Source organism: Vigna angularis, chromosome 5 (genome assembly GCF_016808095.1).
Source record: "Vigna angularis cultivar LongXiaoDou No.4 chromosome 5, ASM1680809v1, whole genome shotgun sequence".
Lineage (NCBI taxonomy): Eukaryota > Viridiplantae > Streptophyta > Magnoliopsida > Fabales > Fabaceae > Vigna > Vigna angularis.
In genome coordinates, this window is record NC_068974.1 from 5,522,225 (window position 1) to 5,543,124 (window position 20,900).

The window sequence follows — 20,900 nt, forward strand, 5'->3', positions numbered from 1 at the left end:
AGAACTGTAGAGTAAAATGTTTTGCAAGGCTGAAGTAATAAATATATAGTAATTTTATACTTGTTCACTTAAATGAGATACATCCATTTCTCCTCAAAGACCTCTTAGAGGATTTCACTATAATTTTCAACAAGATTACAATTGAGTATTAGCACCACTCATGGTTGTGTGTGTAGTATTCTTCACCAAGCCTGGTATCCCTAGATAATCACGGTATCTTCCTGGTACGCTACCTAGTTGAGTTCATCACTCTAGGTTTCCACTAGACAATGTTGCCTAATAATAGTTTAACTCAACCAAATTAATCAATCAAGTATTTGAATTCTCTTCAGAATGTGCAATCAATCAGATTTCTTATAAGTATTAGACGATTACTTTCACAAAGAGAACGATGTACAATACAATTCAATCTAATAGACTTTATAGATTTGTTTCTCTCTACTTACAAATGTAAACTTATAATTCTATGAAGCTTGATTATATGTTCTTTCACTTGTATGAGGTTTGCTTTTCAGATATTCTTATCGTTGTTTGCGCTTCTATTCTTTTGATCTTCTTTCAAGATCTTGAATTTATAGGCTTTATGAAAAATATGCATTAGATAGTGCTTGTTTTTATCTTCTGATCATCATATCCTTTTTGTAGGTAAGTTGAAGTCAACTTGTTAGAGTAAACATGTTTTTCAGTACTTTAACAAAAATAGGTTGTACAAACCTTTCAACAAAACTTTTGATGGTGAGAACATCTTTGTTTTTAACGTCCACTTCTAACTTGTATGTTATAGAGCAGGTGAATACTTGACATAGACAAGTGCAAAAAGTAGAGTAGATATGCATGCAGACAGATATGTCATTTTTCTTATCACTTTTATTGTTTTGAGAGATTGTGCATTTAATACTCTATAATGTGTGCTCAAAACAACTAAGTGTTTTTCAAGTTTAAACAAGATTGATAGTTTAAGAATTTTTGAAAAGATACCAAGTAATTCATAAATGTTTCATCATTGGATGAAAATATCGTTTGGTACAATATATCATTTAGCTTATATAAGGTGTTTACTAATAACACATCTTTTATTGATCTTTGTTAAGTTCAAGAGCATGTTTAGGACAGTGTTATTCAACACATATATTTCTGGAGTGTTATTTATAGATTTTAGCATGTTTTCCAAAAACATCATTTAACACATTATTTAGGAAGACATAGCGAGAGCTCATTTAACATTGTTTAGCAATGTACATCAAGAGTGTGTTTAGCAAAACTCTCATATGATATATTGATGCATATACGAGAATATCGTTTAATAGTGCGTCTACTTTCATAAGAATGTGTTTACTAAGGCTTCCCTCTAACCATTCAGATTTCACAATGCTTTTTAATAAGAAGCCTTTTCATTCAACAATATTGTTTTCACAAAAGTAATACTTTGTCAAATGCTCATTTCATTTATCGTTATTTGTTAAATTTCAAAATACGAGGACGTTAAACAATCTAGTCTAATAGACAATTTTGTCTTAACAATTAAAACCATGCAATGGACAAAAAATTATTATAACAAAAAAAAAAGGTAAACAATTCTACTTTAGATGGAAATAGTGGATCTAAATGTAAAAAATCCCTAAATAATTTCTTAACGGGTCGTTGACAAAATTACCTTCATATCTACAGGTTCATCATGGCCAGGTTCATAATTTCCATGCATTAGTTGGTCTCTGATAGTAGAGTCTTGCATGAAAGCAATTAATGAATTAACAGCACAAAGATTTTTAGCCAAAATTACAGAGACAAATGGAAGGAACTATCGAACAAGAGTAGCTCTAGGAGCAACTTTTGGAATACGCTCTCTAGGAGTGGAAGATGAACTCGCAGCATTAGTAGTTGCAGACTGTAAACTAGATATTATGCCAAATAATAAGCTTTGAATGAAAGCGAGAGAAACTTAGTTTTTTGTTATTCAAATAAAACACATAACAAAACTGAATTGAGTGAGCATATAAATCTACATAATAACATTTCCTACTAATATTTTCAAAAGGTGAATTAGGAGTTGACATCTCAAACTTTACAGGCTGTAGGCACTCACGATACATCTAAGATGACCCTATATCTCTTATTTTTATTTTTCCCTTTATATGCCAAGTTCCCGTCATTGAAGTTTGTTGATGTATCATTATTTGAGTTCACAAATTACATTCTTTGCACAAAGTATAAATTCATGTACATTTCTTGTAAACTCAATTTCTTTCAAATGCTAATTACCTCCTTCACAACAGAACCGGTCTTCATATCCCCCACATCAAGATATTTGTAAAGCTTGCTAGCTTTGGGAATGTGAGGGCGAAGGACATTGTAAAAGAAGAAAAAGGAAATTGAGTCATAAAAGATCTGTGGTCTAGAGGAGTTTTGATCACCATGAAATTTTATGATATTTTTACCTCCTACAAATTTAGAGACCATCTTACATATACCTTTTGTAGAAAAGAGTGCAAAATACCATATTTCTTTTAAAAGTATTAACCTGATGGGTTGAAGTAATACCGCATATAATTTAGAGATGACATCATAATGGTGAGGCTGAATGAATTGGTCATCATTACCATGTCTAAATAAAAAGAGTTATTCTCTACATCATCCCACATTTCTTCCTGCACCCTATATTTTTTAAAATTCTAAAATTGTCCTTGTATTTCAAAAAAATCCTACACTATTTTTTTTCTACTAACGGATTTTAAAATCTTTTGAAGAAAAATTCCTATATAATAGATTTCAAGATCCATTGAAGGATGTTCTAAGCCTTCAACGAATTTCAAAGTCCGTTAAACCTTTCAAAAAATTCATCAACGAATTTCAAAATATGTTAAAGTAATTTTTCTTCAACGGATTTCGACGTCCGTTGAAGAGGTTTTTTTTAGCTTAAATGTTTACTTCGTTTCCATGTTAAGAGGTGAATTTCTGTTTAGTACCCGGTTTTAAAAATGAAGACATTGGGTCATGTGTTATGAAAAATATATGAATAAGGTCCACAAAGAAAGAACAAGTTCAACAAATGATCAAAGAAAAAGCAAAAACAAGAGATAGAAAAAGTTGGACAGCAGAAGAGAGAAGAAAAAAAGTACGGCCACATCAGCATGGACTTAACGTCGTTGTTGTCAACTTAACAGACATGACCTTATTCATACATTTTTCATAACATAGGGACCAAATGTCTTCATTTTTAAAACCGGGTACTAAACAGAAATTCACATATTAATATGAGGACGAAGTAAGCATTTAAACCTTTTTTTTAAAATAGATTTTCATATCTACTGAATGATTTTTTGAAAGTTTCAACAAATTTTAAAATCCGTTAAAAATGATATTTTTGAAATATGAGAATGCACGAAGAACAATAGAGAGGTGCAACACTCCCAAATAAAATAGGAATGAATGTCTTCGGTGCCACCTGTAAGCTTTTAAAGAATTAAGATAGTCATGGAAGGAAGTGACTAAACTGTCTGTTTAGCCAAAAAAAAAACGAAGAAATGCTATTACTATACTATAATTATGTGTCAAATAGTTTGTATTCAAAATTTACAATAAAAATATTTGTTGGAGAATAAAAAAAGTTGAGTTCTCCATAATAATTGAGTGAATCCAAACATATATGATTTCAAAGAAGGATTGGGATCCTATCATGTTTTTTGTTAACAGAAGATGTTTTGTTTAATAAATTGTAACCACTTATTGAGGTTAGCATACACCCAACTAATTCACTAACCCTTTGTTCACTTGAATGGATTTGGGGAAAAGTGATTGAATGGATTTCAGAGGATTTGAAGCTAAATTTTTTGTTGTTTATTTGAGTGAATTTTGGAGGTAAGTGAGAGTGAATTTGGAAGTAAATTTTTTTAATTTGTTACATTAATCAAATTCTACACTAATTCTCATAAACTTTACTTTTAAATTCACTCTTACCTTCAAAATCCACTTAAATAAACAACAAAAAATTTACCTTTAAATCTTCTCAAATCCATTTCATCACTCTTCCCCAAATTCATTTAAGTGAACAAAGCCTAAATGAGACATCCATGTACCCTATTATTCTTTTACAGTTTTAGTTGAATTTTATTTCAATGGTGGTAAGTAGTTAAATGCAATAGATGGTTAAAATTTCTTATAACAATATCTCTCTTGTTAACAGCAAATAGAAGAGGAGGATTCAAAGGTGAAAATATACATGATAAATTAAGTTTACATTAATAGGTAAACTTACTTCATGCCAACCAAAGCTAACATAGCCTGATCGACCCCCGAGAAGTCAAGAGTAAAAACAATAATATTTGATGGATGAAGAATGACAACAGCTTCATTGGCATCAGCCCAACATCTACTGCCATTGTACATGTACATACATATAAAAATAGAGATGTATTGAGTGAGTGCCATTCTGAAAAAAATAATGTTAAAAAATTGTCTTCATTGTTATTACTTTTAGAATACAAACAAAAATCTCATATAGGATAAAAATAAAAGTTCATTGTTATTACTTTTAGAATACAAACAAATATCTTATATAAGATAAAAATAAAAGATGTACATGAATTTATATATACATAAAATATCTCTATTAGTTAAAAAACCTTTTAAAATAATATAAAAAACAATTCATAAAAACTTGGCCAGAGCACGGACAATATCTTGTTGAGACTTTTTTTTGTTTATTTTAACATTACTTCTGCCACTTCTTATCAAAGCAATTGAGTTTATAAGCTTAGATAGTTAAATGAAAAGAAACCTAAGTACACTTTTGACCTGAAGCAGATGAATGCCGCTAACTAAGGATGCACTTGCAACAATTGGATTCTTATCTACAATTCCTTGTTTCAGATATCGCTCTATTTTGGTGAGGAGTGTTCCATCTGAGATGCGACAAAGGACACGAATAGAATTAGTCTTACTAACAATGTAATTCATGAGGCAGCGTGTAATGTTAATACCTATTAAAACAAGGGAGACAGAACAGTCACAATCTTTGTATGCCATATGCAGACCATATATTATGAGAAGAGTTTCCCCACCTATTGTCAAGACACTTTTTGAAATAGGTCTAGGTCATCCAGTATAGAAAAAATAAAATAAAATTAGCCAAATGAACTATTATGGAACCAGCGAATCTTCTCAAACAAAAAACAACTATCCAAATACCTGTTCCATTATCACAGAATGATTGAAACAAATCGAAAAGTAATAATTACTAAATAATCAAATAACACCAAAATGATAACAACATCAATCACCAGGTTAGTTTTTTCAAAATTAGCAGAATAGAAAGTAATACTGCATAGGCTGCTGCAATACATTGGCATAGCAAGCCTACCACCATTTGCATTTGGAGCTGGCGGAGAAGCTCCCCATGATCCTATGTTTCCTCTAGGTTGATACAAAGGTATGGGCCCTTGAAAATTTGACCCAGGAAGTCCAAGCTGAGGGGTATGTGAACACAATCAATCAATATTCCATGCAGTAACGTCTATACAAAGCCTTTGTAGGTTAAACAGATGAACTCAAAACAGGTAAGAAAATCTGGTTGAGTTAACTGAAAACAAAAATAAGTGTGATTTCCAAATATTGATCAACACACAGCCTAAATAATTGATAGATAAAAATTTCCTTACTTAATAGTTGGCCATCAGAATCTGTTGTATAACTTGGTTGACTGGCTTTGGGTGCATCGGTAGCATAGTAAGTGGTGTAATAGTTTAGTCCAAGAAAATATATTGAATCAGCAAGAAGTTCTGATTCTTTTTCACTGAATTCTGGCAATTGATTACCAACTAAGTCACACATGCTCACTGGATATTTTCTTGACGTTAATGGTTCCATGTACCTATAATCAATGTTACAAATCAACATATTATATTTAAGAATGGTTGAAAACAGACGACATAAAAGTAATAATGCAAATTCTCATGACAACATTCTCATGTAGAGTTAAGAACCTACCATCCAAACATGAAGTCAAGTGCTCATTCGGCAGGAGCTGTATCTGATGGGGTATTCGAAAATGATTCAAACCAATGAGTAATTAATGTTATGCCTATCTTTCCCATTTGACATTCCTATGTAAAGTGTTTTGAACGTTAATTAATATAAGAGCTACACTAGAATATCTTTTTTATCAGCAATGAATACTTAAACCCTCGTAGCAATGTGGAAATCTAACAAACTATGAAGATGTGAAAGTTTCTCATTAAGGTTAAACCAACCTCGAACTTTTCCTTGTACACATCTACAGCAGATACATGAGCAAGTAGTAAATTATGTGTAACTATATAAGGTTCTGTTCCAGAATCACCACCCAAGCAAGTTGAATCTAGTAATTTAGAGTATCGACCTGGTGCAAAGGTTACAATTGCATAACCATTATTACTGTATGATCATGGCTCATTTAGGGTAATCCAATGTTTCACCCTATCTCCAAAGTATTTGAAATAAACTTTTGCAAAGTTTCGAAAATCTTCTCTGAAATCAACAATAACAAAATCATTTATATACTAACAAAACCTCTAATCAAACACAAAACCTCTAATCACACAACGCACCCCAACGCCCCTGAAATGATCCTCATTTATATACTAACAAACCCGCTCCCCGGGAATATAATATTTTCACTTCCCTTCAATTCTGCCTTTTCACGATCTAAAAGCCCAACTTGTAATTTTGATCAAATCCTAATTCCTTATGGATACAGATTTAATATTACTTACAACATACAATACATTAATATATTGAGATTGGACATATATAGACAGTAAAGGGAAACATATAGAGGGATGGTATCTCAATAGAACAGATTTGTTCAGTAAGAGGGAAGCAGCTTCCGTCAGCACATTCATATTAAAACACAATGCAGACGTTTCTCAATTATACAATGTACTTTCTTAATTACAAAAGACAACATCTATGAAAACCATAACTCTCCGTGTCCCACAGCAAATTCAGTAAAGGATTCTGTGGCATGACCAGCTGCAAGATATGAAGTATGATACATGACCTTTTAGTTCAAAGGGAAATAAAAGGGCAGAAACAGATAGAGAATAGGGGTTACCAATGTATATGGCCTGAAGCATTGCTTTTAGGTCATTTTTCAATCTCGAAGTAGTTTCTGGTGAGGGAAAAGACGGGATTCCAGTTCCTCATTTTTCAATCTCGACCCTTGAACCAACTTCTTGTCTTCTTTGGAGGGGCTTGAACTGCGACCGTAAGGGAGGGGTTTTCTTAGATATTCTTTTAATGTAATATACTTTAAACTATTTTTAAATATTAAAGAATCGTTTAGTATTTAGGACTACTATAATAGTGATTATTAACCAAAATACATATATATATTTTAAAAGTAAAATTGTTTTATTAATTTTAAATAAATTTTAGAAATATGTACCACCATACACATCACCTTATATATTATAAAATTATATTACTTTAATTACACTAAATAATAAATTATTTAAATACAAAATAAACTATTTAATATATTACTTTAATACAGTACATCACCTTATTTATTTATATATATACATTATTCCATACTAACACTATTAAACATATGTCACTCGTGATGTTTTTGAATTTTTTAAATATTTTTATTTTTATTTTATTTCTTTCAATTTTTTTCAAAAATAAAAATCTGTTATGTATAATGAAGCTAATATTGTATTAGGTGATGTGACGTGACATTGAGAATTATGTGTCACATATCATTGCATTTGGCTTATATTAGTTTTTATATTTTTATTTTTTTTAAATTTAGTCTTTGTATTTATATTTTATCTCAATTTAGTTTTAATTTTTAAAAAATTAAACAATTTTGCTTCTTTTCAAATTTAAACAAAATTAATTTGTATATAAATATATATAAATATTTTTATTAAATAATTTTAATAAATTGAAAAAAATTTCGGTGAAAATCTTAATTTATTGTGAATTTGTAAAGAAATAACTAATATTATTATGTTTTATGATAAAATGGTCATATATGTGACTGCAATGATAGTTTACTTCATTTAGTATTATTTAAAAGTTAATTTTTATAGTTTTTTCTTTCATATTATTTAAGTTATATGATTTAATTTGTTGTTTAATTTTGTAGAAAAATTTTAAAAGAGTTTCTTTATTTTTATGTGTTTCAATCTAGTTTTTGTTTTTGAAAACTTTAATGCAATTAAGTTATTTTCGATAGTACTACATAGATAAAAATGTGTCATATGTTAGTTTATAATTTTTTATTTTTCTAATAAAAATATCAATTTGTATTAAAAAATTGTAAAGATTTATATATAAATTAAATTTTGTTTGAATTTGAAGAGGAATAAAATTGTTTAACTTCAAAAAAATCAGGTATATGAGACAAAATAAAAATACATGAATCAAATAAAACAAAATAAAAATATAAAAATTAAATTGAGACAAATATAATGACACGTGGTCCGAGAATGATACATGATAGTCACTTCACACTCTCATGACTACATGACACAATGTAAGCTTGACACAATTTTTTTTATTTAAAAAATATATATAATAAAATAAAAATATTTAAAAAATTAAAAAAAAAACTATCTAAGCACAAACCTATTTACAATATTCTTGAAGTTTTTTTTCCTAGTGTTTACAATTGTCTGGAAGTATGCCTATAAAAATATTTTAACACACAAGTTAAATTTATTTTACTGCGATTTTAATCTAATAAGTCCAATAAATTGTCTCGTCTAGCTTTATGGAAGACATCCCTATTTAAACTTGTTCTAATTGGTTCAAGATCCCTTTTAGCTTTAAAGAAGGTCAAATTACAAGCTTAGCACAAACAAATTAAACAGGGGAGATTATATTTAATTTAATAACTGAACTTTAATGGTAAAAATTTAAAACATTTAAACCATATTTTATTTTATTAAAGATGTTCAAAATAATCTACTAAATTCTCACCATACAAAAAATGACCTTAAAAGTCATACTTCTTAGTATAATTTAAGTTGGACGAAGGTGTTGTAAATGCATACTTGATTCATGCTATTCCAGTTCTTGATTCATGCATACTTGATTTTGGTGGTGTTGTAAATGCAAAGCATAATATGGGTTATTAAGTGTTAATTTTTGTGTTATGTGATTTTGTGTTATTTGACAGATGTGATTTTGTGTTATTTGACAGTTTAAACAAGTACTAAATGTTGTTTTAAACATGTTAGAACATTCAAATTGAAGCGAGATTTATCTATGTGCAAAATAGCATATTCAAACCTCATTTTTTAGTGAAATTGAGAAGTAGAAGGGTGGATCTGCTATACAGTTTCATTTTGAACCCAATTAGAGTTCAAACAAGTTTAAATTGATGCATTAAAGTTGTTGAATGTATTACTAGAGTGTTAGAATCACTTGTGCACGAATTCACTTTTAAAACCATCAATCTTGGGTCAATTCTTTTGGTGCAGAGCTGAAAAACAGAAACTCATTTACTATTTTGTCATGCAAATGCAATTTGGATTGTAGCAAGACTTGGTTCAGTGCTTTGAAGTGAAAATAAATTATCAAAAGAATTAATGCAAGGTGTTAAAAAGGTTTTAGAACCAGCAAATCCAGTTTAGAGCAATCAAAAATCAAAAACACCAAAAGTGATTTTCATTGAGGCATTTCATCAAACAGTTTCTGATTTTCATCAAACAGTTTGAAAAGACTTGGTTTCAATCTACATTTCAATTTTCTTGCTTTCCTAATTTGTTCTAGAACCATTCCTAGGATCTAATTGTGTGCCTCCTTCATTTCTACACCCTTTTTCATTGCTTTAAATATCTTTGGCTTCCTAAGTGTCAATTTTAAAACCAATTTCTGGTGCAAAATCTGGTGCAGTTAACTAATTTGTTTGGTGATTGTTTTGGCTGATTTCAATGGTGTTGTAAAGACCAATTAGAGTACTCAAGTTGCAGAACCCTTCCCTTGCCAAGGTAGCATCTTAGGAAGTGGAGAGGAACCTGAATTTTAGAATTCAAGTGTGTTGACCAACAAGCAAAAGTGTGAAAATTGGCAATTCATATAGTCAAATTTTGAGATAAAAGCAAAACAATTGAGTGATGGTGAGATTGAGTGTATTTCATCCAAAATAAATTTGTTAGTGGAATGAAAATGCCATGAAACAATTCAGAAAATGGATTTGAGTGGATGCACATGAAGTCAAAATAGTTTTGGCCAAGAGAATTCTACATTATATTTCAAGTGTTGAAAAATCCATTTTGCCTAATCGGAGTGCATTAAAGAGCAAAGAGAACACTCATTTCTGTGAGCTTTGTGTGGCTAACTTGGCCTTATATCTTTAGCAATAAGAGAGAGTGTTATGTGGAGAGTTTTTAAACAGATAACAGACCTTTCTGATTTGAAAAGCCAAAATTGTTTACACTGATTTTGAGTGTTGAATTAATTTTGATAAGGTGGTCCAAAACCATGCTGCTAGGATCACATGCATCTTGCTTTACATAAGGAATTTGGACCAGAAACAAAATTGTTGCAGCATTGGGTAGTAGCATAGCTTTTGTTTTCTTTGAATTTGTCTTTGTGTAATCTGATTTGTGATAGGGTAGATTTCTTTTAGTTTCATTTTAAGTTGTAAAAGGCCTTTTAAAAAGTCCAAGTATTTGGAAGAGTCCTTGGTACTCTTTCAACTCTTGGCAACTTTCTTGCTTTAAATTTAGAATAGCTAGATAGGTGAGTGTGTCTTGTTAGCCAAAGCTACAAGCCAAAGGGTCATCTAAACCTAAAGCTTCTTTTGTGTTGTTTTCAAACAATCATTTTGGAAACACTCCTTGCAATGTACAAGTAGTGAAATCTATGCTAGTCAAGTTTATTTGATGTAGAAGAAACTTGGAAAGTGGAACATAATTCATCTCAGTTATTGAAGGAAAATTGCTCTGATGCTAGTCAAGTTGCTTTGATGTAGAAGACATTACTAAATTGAAAAAGGTAATCTAAACCTACACATTCTATGATCTTACAAACATGGTTAGATGTCTCATGGCTAATTCTGACTTATTAGAACCAATGAAAGAGGCCATTGTACATGCTTTATTTTTTCAAATTCATCACTCACAAATTAAAGTACCAAAACAAACCTCTTACATATTTGACAATCAATTTCAAACAATTTACAACAAAGTTTGACAAACCTCAATGTTTACAATATCATAAAACTCTAATCAATATAACTTAACATTCAAACTCAACATTCACAACATTTTAGAACAAGATAAAATTTATGAAACAAGAATGAAAATAATATGACATAACACATACAATCATGGAATTTCAGTTTAGGTTCCCATACCTTTGTCTTTGCTTTCCTTTCCTGCTCAAGTCTTCTCTATAGACTCTCTTCCTCCCTTTCTGACCACAATTCAAACTCCTTTAAAAGCTCACCCTAACACATTAAATGGAAAGTGTATTTAAAAACTCCTTTAAATGTCCAAACAGAATTGAATCTAGTTTTAGAAAGTATAACCATTCCAAATAGCCTAACACTTTAACAATCTGAACATGGAATGGTACTAAACATTCAACATCTATTGAAATCCAAGAATAATAGTATTCTAGTCATGAGAATCACAACCTTTCATGGATTTCAGCCATTCACAAACGAAATCCATAACACTTGTAGGGTTCAACTTATTCATACACGAAACCAAGAATACAGTGCAGTATTTGACCCTTCTCCAATAGGTTATCAATCATCACAAAGCATCATACAATTCACACATAAATTAACTCCCATACTCTAGATAGATTTAAGTTACTCAAGCTATATCACGTGCACACATACCATGATATCATGATTAGTTTCACAACAACAACATTCATTCTAATACTCAAACAGAATTGAATCAAAGGTCCATGACTAAAATATTTAAAACATTCAAACCCTTTAGCAATCTAGCCATAACAGTAATTTCAAACATGCAACACAGCTTGCAATATAAGCAAAAATAGCATTCAACCTGATATGACCACATTTTTATTCCACATTTAAGCATATTTCTACACTGATCACTTCATTCAGAGACAAAGAGCTTACCTCCACGCTACAGCCTTCCTGCACGAAGGCAGCCTCCCAAGACCACGGCAAGGGAAGAAAGGAACACAATCCACACCTTTGCCTTAGAGTGCGCTTCACTCGACCTTCGACGAACCACTACAATGGCCTGCAAAACGCTACGTACAAGGCATCACGACAGCGCCCATTTGCAAAGTGCTAGAACGAGACACTTACTAACTCTGTGAAGGATCCTCTACAAGTAAATGACTCTGCCTATGCGCGTGAGGAAAGAAAATAAACGCTCTGTTAATACCCTTCAACAAACCCTTAGTCTCAAACACTACAAGAAACTCTGTTAATGAATAGCCAATCATATGTTATGCAATGTTACCTTGAGTGTTTCAAAACTTTCCTGTAACAGATATTAGTTTACTATTGCATCTTGTTTCCTTTAATTTTCTGAAGGTGTTGTTGCTTGTTGATGTAAAATTCAGAGTTTCCCTAAAGAATAACTTATTAATCCTTTCAACTTATTTTTCTGCTGTAGGTTTCATTTAATTTGCTTGAGAAGTACTTGGAAGCACACTCAAAGGCCTCCATGTGGGAAAATGAGCTCCTGGATGTAGGCTACCAGCCTTTGTGCATCCAAATTCCCTACACAGTAAGGCTCTTAATTTTGAACTAAGAACTCCAGCCTCACGTTTTGTTTCCTTAGTTGGTATAAGGCTTACTCCTTGCATATTATTTTCTCTGTTAGTCGTGTACTCTGTGTTAGATGGCTTACTCCAAGTAACATTTTTCTGGATATGAATATTGTTGATTGATGAAAAGAAAGAACACAATTTTTCTGGATATTGGTGATGCATTTACTCTTTGCAAGCTGGAAGCATTTCAACCAGGAAAAAGGGGAGCTGTCGTGGGATTAGTGGAAGAGAAGCATTTCATTCTCCTTTCTTAGATGGATGGTAACGTTGCAGAAGGTTTTTAGTTTTCTTGTCTATGTTGAAACCAAGGAGAATTTTGAAGAACACATGGTCTTGTTCTTGTTTTTGTCTTTATGTTTGAACCAGATTTTTATTTTTATATTAGTGTTATTTTACTGTGAAGAAGTGTGCATGTTGGTAGCTTTTGTCATTTTCATTTGGTGATTAGATTGTTGCTCACGGTGATTTGTGGTTTCTTTTAGAAAAAGCTGATTTATTTGAGTTGAAAGAACTTGCACAAGGTGTCAAATTATTTTCTTTCTTTGATGAAAGAGGAGAGCACGGTCATTGAAAGTAAGTGGGGTCACGGCTTGAGTTGGTGTAGCTGCCATGTGGAGAAGAATTCATCCACTTTAGAAAGCAAAAGTGGAAGGGTGGTTGGTGATTTACGTGAAGAAAAGAGAAGTCGCTTACATGATGCATATTTCTTTTATTTCTGAGTTGGTGCAGCATGGAGAGAAGAGAAGCACACTTTCATTTGTTTAGAATACTTTCAAATTTTTTATTCCAGCTTAGGAGTAGTTTTAGTTTATTTTATTTGCTGCCAATTATTTTCGAAACCTATGTCTTATTTTTGATAAATGATGAAATTTTTCAGTGAATTATATCTTTTATTAAATAGTTGTAAATGTTTATCTATATTAGATGATTTTTGGCAATTTGTTAGTTATGTTGACTTTTATCAGCTATTGAAACTCATAACTATTAAATGCAGATGCAGAATCACCTATTTTTTTTTATAAAATCATAAATTATATACGGATTTTTCCGTATATAATTATATACAGATTTTATATTCGCATTTTCCGTATATAATTATATACAGATTTTATATACGGATTTTCCGTATATAATTATATACGGATTTTATATACGGATTTTCCGTATGTAAATTATATACGAATTTTTCCGTATGTAAATTATATACGGATATATCCGTATATAACTTAGCTACGCTTCTTTTATATATGGATTTTTGTCCGTATATAATCCGTATGTAATATCATTTTAAATACGGATTTTGGAGGTTATATACGGATTTTGACCGTATGTAATTGTGATTTTTCTTGTAGTGAAACAAACCCTCCAACCAAGTGCCCTTGTGCGAATCAAGTGACAATGAAAAACTGACAAAGATTCGCTAGCTCGAAGAAGAAAACGAAATTATTTGGTTTAAAAAAATAAAAAATAAGTGAGAAAAATCCAAATTTTAAAATTTATTAATCGAACATCTTACCGATGATCATATATCCTTCAATAATGTAATTCACCAAACCAATACCAACGACTTAAAAAACTTCGATAATATTATGTCAAAAATCATACATTTTTCTATAATTAACCAGTAAACTAATATTTTAATATATTTAAAAATTTTCACATCACATTATTACCTGATTGATATATATATATATATATATATATATATATATAATTATATATATATATATATATATATATTTATATATATATAATTATATATATATATATATATTTATATATATATAATTATATATATATAAATATATATATATATATATATAATTATATATATATTTATATATATAAATATATATATATATATAATTATATATATATAATTATATATATATATATATATAACTATATATATAGTTATATATATATATATATCTATATATAGTTATATATATATATATATATTTATATATATGTTTATATATATAGTTATATATATATATATATATATATATATATATTACTATATATAGTTATATATATATATATATATATATATTTATATATAGTTATAATTATATATATTTTCTTTTAATTTATTAAAATATTTTATAATAAAATCGTGAAAAATCTAAAGTAAATAATACGAGCTTAATTACTTTTTGATTTTATATTTTAAGCTTTGATTTGTATTTGTCATAATATTATTTTTATCTATTATTTTATTTTTTTTATTATATTTGTATAAACGACATTTAGATAGTGTTGACTTTCATATCTTAATGGATACGATATATTAATTTTTTTATTTCTTTTTTTTGAATTTTTTTTGTCTATCTTTTCCCTCTTAGTCAACCCTCCAATCTCTCCACATACTGTCTCAAGCTCATCACCGGTGACTCTTTCTCTACAGTCACGGTTTTCACACCACCACCTATACCAAAAAACAAGTTGAAGAATCACATTAAGCGTGTTAAGTTTAGAGTTCAAAAGAGTAATAATAGTTTGAGAAATATTACATTTATTTGATAATACATTAGGGGTCAAATAACCATTAAAAAAATAAAAATTTTGTATTCGTAAGGAAAAGAAATGAAAGATAATGAAGGAAAGCGTAAAATGAGTCTAAAACATTTTTTAAGGTCAAATATCATTAATCTTATAAAAATGCAGAAAAAGAGTACGGGTATAGAAAGAAATTGTCTTTAGTAAATAAAATGGGGTTCACTTTATTTTAGCAAATTTTAAAGGAACGAATATTTAAAAGAAAAAAAAAATGTGAGAAGTGTGCTCATTAAACGAGTGAGAACTAAAAGAGCCATTGTTCCAATTTCAACCAACATCCATTACATTTATTGAGACAGACCAAGATCAGGTACGAGGGAACATAACTTTAGTAGGCAAGGGATACATAACTGACATGTTATTTATTCCGTACATAATACATGTCTAAGGTGGTTGTACATTGCAACCTAGTAATCTAAGGCCTTGGACACGCACGGGTAAATTTTGTCGGAAACGGAGGCCTCAGACACCTGCACGTTGGATTTACTCACATGGAATATTTGATCACTGTAACCAGTCTTAGCATCGTAGTATCTATCCCACAGCATCACTCCCCCGTAGTTGGAGGCTAGCTTCGCGTGCGGAAGCACCCGGCGAATGAGGAACTCCGGCGGAATGTAACCCTCACCGGCGTTTGGAGCTGCTGGCAAGCCCAGGAAGAGCAAGTTAGGGGAGGCGACCAAGTCGACCCACTTGTCCCAGGAGCCCAAGAGGGTGTTCAAGCCACCGACGTAGGAACAACTAGGGTTGTCGTAGAACTTAACGAAGACGTAGTCGAAGAGTTTGGTGGCAATGGCTTTGCCGAGATAGGGGATTGGGTATGTGAGGCAGCTAGGCGCTGCGGACAAGGAAAAGGGTCTGCTAATGGTTTGTCGTAAGGAGTCGAGTTCCTTGGCAAGGTCGTCCCAGTAATCCTCCGTTTTTTCGATGAAGAAGTCGATGCCGTCAAGCTTGACGCTTCCCAGTGGACCGTATTGGCCGCTGAGGAAGTTCTTGAAGAGGTATTTGGCCACCTCCTTTGCGTCATCCGGCGAGTTCAGGGAGTAGTCTGAATTGCTAGGGTTTCCTCCGATTGAAAGGAGCACTTTGATGCCTTTCTCCTGTAACCAATACACATACACAAACACTGAATTAAACCAAATTGACACCGAGGAAGTAATGTTTTCTGAAAAACCGTATGAGTGGTGTACCTGGCAGTACTTTATTTCGGACTCTAATTCGGTGCACTTTTTGGCGGAACCTTTGTCACAGTGACCGGCGAAGTCCCAAGCTGGGGTTCTCCCTGCACCGAACTTGTTGAGGAAAGCGAGGAGCACAGTGTCGTAGTTACCATTGTCACATGCGCTTACCAAAGGGCCTTCTCCAGCGTTTTGGCCCCAGTACACAGTGATGCCAGTATGAAGGCTTGAGGAAGAGAGCGTGAAAAGTGATAAGAGAAGTATGATCAAAGTTAATCTTTGAGACGCCATTGCTTTCTGTTATGGCTTTCTTGTTTCAGTGTAGGAGAAACACAACCAACCTATTTATACTGCCAAAACCTTCTCCAAACTATCGTTTTTGTCTCAATCACGTTTCTCACAAGGAAAATGCATCACTCCATCACAAAATATAAGTAAACATTTTCTTTTTGGTTGAAAAAAATTCTTTTTTAATTAGAACATCATATTTTTGTTCTTTTATAATTACCTTAAAGCATAAATGATAAAAAGTAACGCGATGACAGTATTGTAAATAAGATAACTTTTTACACATGTTCATACATCAATAGGTATAAAAAGTGAGATTTTTTATACACATTCTTACAATAAAAACAAACTTTTTATATATTTTATCAAAATATTAAGTATAAAAAATCAATCTTTTTATATCTATTCCAAGTAAAAGCAGCATAAAAAGTTGAAACTTTTTATATCCCTGTCCCTACTTCTATATATGCTTGAAAATTGATATAAAAAGTTTTTTTTAATTGGTATAAAAATAAAAAGCCTTTTTTTAGCATAGTGTTATGATGGTATGCGTTTGGCTGTATCTTTTTCACTGTTATGTAGGTTGAAACGTTTTTCAAGATTTAAGTGAGGATTCTCTTTTATTAAAACTAAATGCAGTCCTCTGGTTGGTTACTTTGATAAAGCAAAATAAATGGTATTGTATGGATGATATGGCGCATGAGAAATTTCAAAAAGTTATTCCTTACACTGTTGCTATTCGTTCTATTTTCATTTAATGAGGTTGGCAAGTACGTAGAGTTGTCAAAACGGATAATTTAGCTTAATCTGGTTCGATTGATCACAGGTTGGTTACTTAGTGAGCCAACCTAACCTGGTTTCCTCATTAACAAATTAAAAAAATCTGAATCCAACTACGCGGGTTGACTCATATCTCACTTAATTATAAGTTTTTTTTAAAATAAAAAAATTATAATTTTTTTTAATTTAAGTCTAAATAAATTTCACTTTAAAATGATGTTAAACTCTAAAGACAATTCAAAATAAATAAAAAATATCATGTCATCCAAGCGTAATCCAAAAACAAGTACAAAAGGTGAACAAATAAGTTTTTAATATTGATAATTTTTGTATCACTTATCCATGTATAACATTAGAGTCTCTAATAGATAAATCTATAATACATTTCTCTCTTGAAATATCTTTTTTATCTTATCTACAATATACTAAAAAAAATGTTAACTAATAATATTGAAACACAAAATAATAAATAATAAAATTAAATTAGGTGGGTTGGTGAGCGGCTCACCATAAATTCAATCAGGATGAGCCAAGTTCTAAATGAGTCGGGTTGAAAACTATTTTGCATAAAAAAATTATATTTTTTCAAACTCAATCCGACTCAAACCTATGGTGGAGCCGAGTTAACTCGTGGGTTAGAATCTATTTTGACAGTACTACAAGTAGGTCATCTAACCAGTCTATGCACAACTCTAACTTTTTTTTATTTTAAGGTATATTGATTTTTTTTATTAACATGTGGCCAAATAAATCTTCTAGTTTACTCAAGTAATTTGGTAATCCCCAGAGGGGGTGACTGTAGTTTGGCACTTATTATGTTATTTAGCTCGTACAATTTTTTTTTTATCATAATTATAGGTTTGGTCTCCTCATAATTCTTTTAGTATTTTTATCATTTTTAATAATATTGATTTTTAATAATATTGATGACAAATGAAAGATATTTCTCGAAGCGTCACAGTAGCTGGGATGTAGGTATATATCAAGTGATGATGTAATTGACGTATTTTTTAAAGGATGGACTAATTTGACATTTACGAGCGAAACTGGAGACAAAATAGGGTATTAAGCCTAAAAACAAATATATTTCATATTTGTCATGACCAATAATCTATATACACCATAGAAATAAATTCAAAAAGATATAAAAATAATAATTCTTTTATCTAAGTTTATTGAATGGAAATTTATTTACTTTTACATTATTTTAATTATAAATTTTTATGTATTTATTCAAATTATAATGGAATAATGTTTAAAATAATATCAAATAAAATAAGAATCAAAACAAAAAATTTAAATAAATAAATAAATATAAGTCATTATATCACAAGAAAATAAAATAAAAAAATATAAATTAATATAGAGATCAATACGTAAATGGAGATAATTAAATAACATAATCATATATTTAATAAAGAGGACTAAGGTGTAACTAAAAATAAAATAAATTGCGTAAATATAAATTAAAAATTAATAAGTAATTACATAATTAAAAATGTAATACCAAGAATTACATAACTAAAAATAAATTAAATAACATAATTATAAATTAATAAAAAGACCCGTACGTGACTAGAAATTAAATGCGTGATTAGAAATTAAATGTAATAATTAAAAATTAAAAAATAACATAACTAGAGATAAATTAAATGATATAATTATAAATTAACGAATAAGACAAATGTGTAACTACATATAAATGTCATAACTATAAATTACTGTTATAGATTAGGTTTTCAACAGGGCTTAAAATAGGTTGCGACGATCATCTTTCAACTGTCAATGATTCAATTATCATACAAAATTTAAACAAAACGACTGATATTTGTGAGAGTCGTCGTCGTCAAAGGATAAAATAACAATGGTCCATTAGAACTATTGTTCAAAGCATAGAATAAAAATTAGGGGTGGACAAACTACACTATTTGCACTGTACTATAAATCCATTACAATTAACTATAAAATAGTTTAAAAAACTTAACTGAACTAAAAAATAGTTCAAAAAAACTGAACTAAACTATTTTTTAGTTCAGTTAATTGCAATACAGTTCAGTAAACTGTTTTGTGAAAACATTTCAAAATTAAAGCTAAATGATACTGAAAACAGTTTTCAACTACAGGTATAAAACACTGTCATCCATTTGATTCTGTCATGGAGAATAAAATCACAAAGCCTTCCACCCATTCACTTTTATGTGTAAAAGCAGAGTTTCTATGGTAACAAGGAGACCAGAGACACCAAATTTGTATCCATTAAAGCTTTCATACATATCTACAATAAAGCAGCAAAAGAAGTTTCGGAATAAAGCATAACTCAGCAGAAAAAAAAAGGCATCATATTGATGTCATATATATTTTTCCTTACACACCTTGAGAAATAGTACAGCAGGCAGAGTTGCTCAGTGATGTAATCTTGTTGAACCTTCTAGGATGACTATAATCTGGTAAGAGAAACAAAAGAATAAGAAAAAAAAAAGCAGGTGAACTTTCAGGCAGAACTATTAATCTATGTGAATAGGAAAAAGAAAAAAAAATACTAGAAACACTGGTGAGTTTTGTTGCCTCAATCAACAAATATAGTAAAGCCATCATAAATCAGTTGGATGATTCATCCTGTTCAACTTCACATAAGTTTTTTACATGAAAAAAATCGTGTTCCAGATTAAGAATATCTCTCACATAACTTGTGCAAGTATCTTTTCTCATCTGTAAAATTGAATCAGTCATATCAGTGTGGCAATGAAAGGAGGATTTGATGCTACTTGATTCTCGGATGAATCACCATGGTTGAAATTGTTCAAGTACTGAATATTATCCTACTCGGCCAACCACGAGATTTCAAATGTGTTTTTAAAAATAAAAGTTACTGGATCCAGTCAAACATGAGTTGACATGACAGGTAAAATTCCACCTTATACCTATCATATTGGCCTCCTCTGTATTTGGAAAAGTAAAATAAATATTAAAAACCTCTTCTTTGCTTTATCATTTAAACTATGATCTTCTATCTGCAATCTGCAGATTCTAGAATCCGATCCACATAAAAATAAAAACACACTCTTGAAATCAAATCACATGCTCCGGAAACCAAAAGGAAAAACAAGAAAATTGTTCGATGATTCTTTACACGTTCAAATTGAAGAGATACGCAACATGATATATGTTGACTCAAGCCAGAAATCAAATTGAAATGAAATTCCTACTACAAATACTAACCCTCCATATAGCTTGTTAGTATACCAGGATATAGAGCCATAACCATTTTCTCCCATCTATTGCATATAATTAAACCAAAGAAAAAGTATTAGAGACCAATTTTTAAAATAAATAATA

At 30.3% G+C, this 20,900-nt stretch overlaps 1 protein-coding gene and 2 long non-coding RNA genes across 9 annotated transcripts; 1 reads left to right on the forward strand and 2 right to left on the reverse strand.

The window, feature by feature from the left end:
• Nucleotides 1-4,144: 4,144 nt before the first annotated feature.
• LOC108323745 (uncharacterized) lies at nt 4,145-7,233 on the reverse strand. Of its 5 annotated transcripts, none has more exons than XR_001831720.2 (6): nt 7,088-7,233; nt 5,983-7,005; nt 5,655-5,866; nt 4,977-5,462; nt 4,792-4,898; nt 4,145-4,369 (listed from the first exon to the last, which is right to left on the reverse strand). It is a non-coding gene; the product is annotated as an uncharacterized LOC108323745 (long non-coding RNA). The 5 variants fall into 5 exon arrangements; XR_001831718.2 differs by having other exon boundaries at nt 4,977-5,575; XR_008248954.1 differs by having other exon boundaries at nt 4,145-4,366; nt 4,977-5,866.
• Nucleotides 7,234-12,425: 5,192 nt separating this feature from the next.
• Nucleotides 12,426-13,637, forward strand: LOC128196522 (uncharacterized). Of its 3 annotated transcripts, none has more exons than XR_008248909.1 (3): nt 12,444-12,770; nt 12,933-13,032; nt 13,239-13,637. It is a non-coding gene; the product is annotated as an uncharacterized LOC128196522 (long non-coding RNA). The 3 variants fall into 3 exon arrangements; XR_008248911.1 differs by having other exon boundaries at nt 12,446-12,713; XR_008248912.1 differs by lacking the exon at nt 12,933-13,032 and having other exon boundaries at nt 12,426-12,770.
• Nucleotides 13,638-15,556: 1,919 nt separating this feature from the next.
• On the reverse strand, nt 15,557-16,819 carry LOC108339126 (acidic endochitinase SE2). The gene is made up of 2 exons (XM_017576273.2): nt 16,509-16,819; nt 15,557-16,418 (listed from the first exon to the last, which is right to left on the reverse strand). Exons 1-2 carry the CDS (start codon nt 16,785-16,787, stop codon nt 15,726-15,728), a joined length of 972 nt encoding a protein of 323 aa, XP_017431762.1. The 5' UTR covers nt 16,788-16,819; the 3' UTR covers nt 15,557-15,725.
• Nucleotides 16,820-20,900: the final 4,081 nt, after the last annotated feature.

Coding starts and splice junctions, on each gene's coding strand:
- LOC108339126 (XM_017576273.2), bottom strand. CDS start 16,787: ATGGCGTCTCAAAGATTAACTTTGATCATACTTCTCTTATCACTTTTC. Junction 16,419..16,508: donor CCGAAATAAAGTACTGCCAG/GTACACCACTCA, acceptor TATTGGTTACAG/GAGAAAGGCATCAAAGTGCT.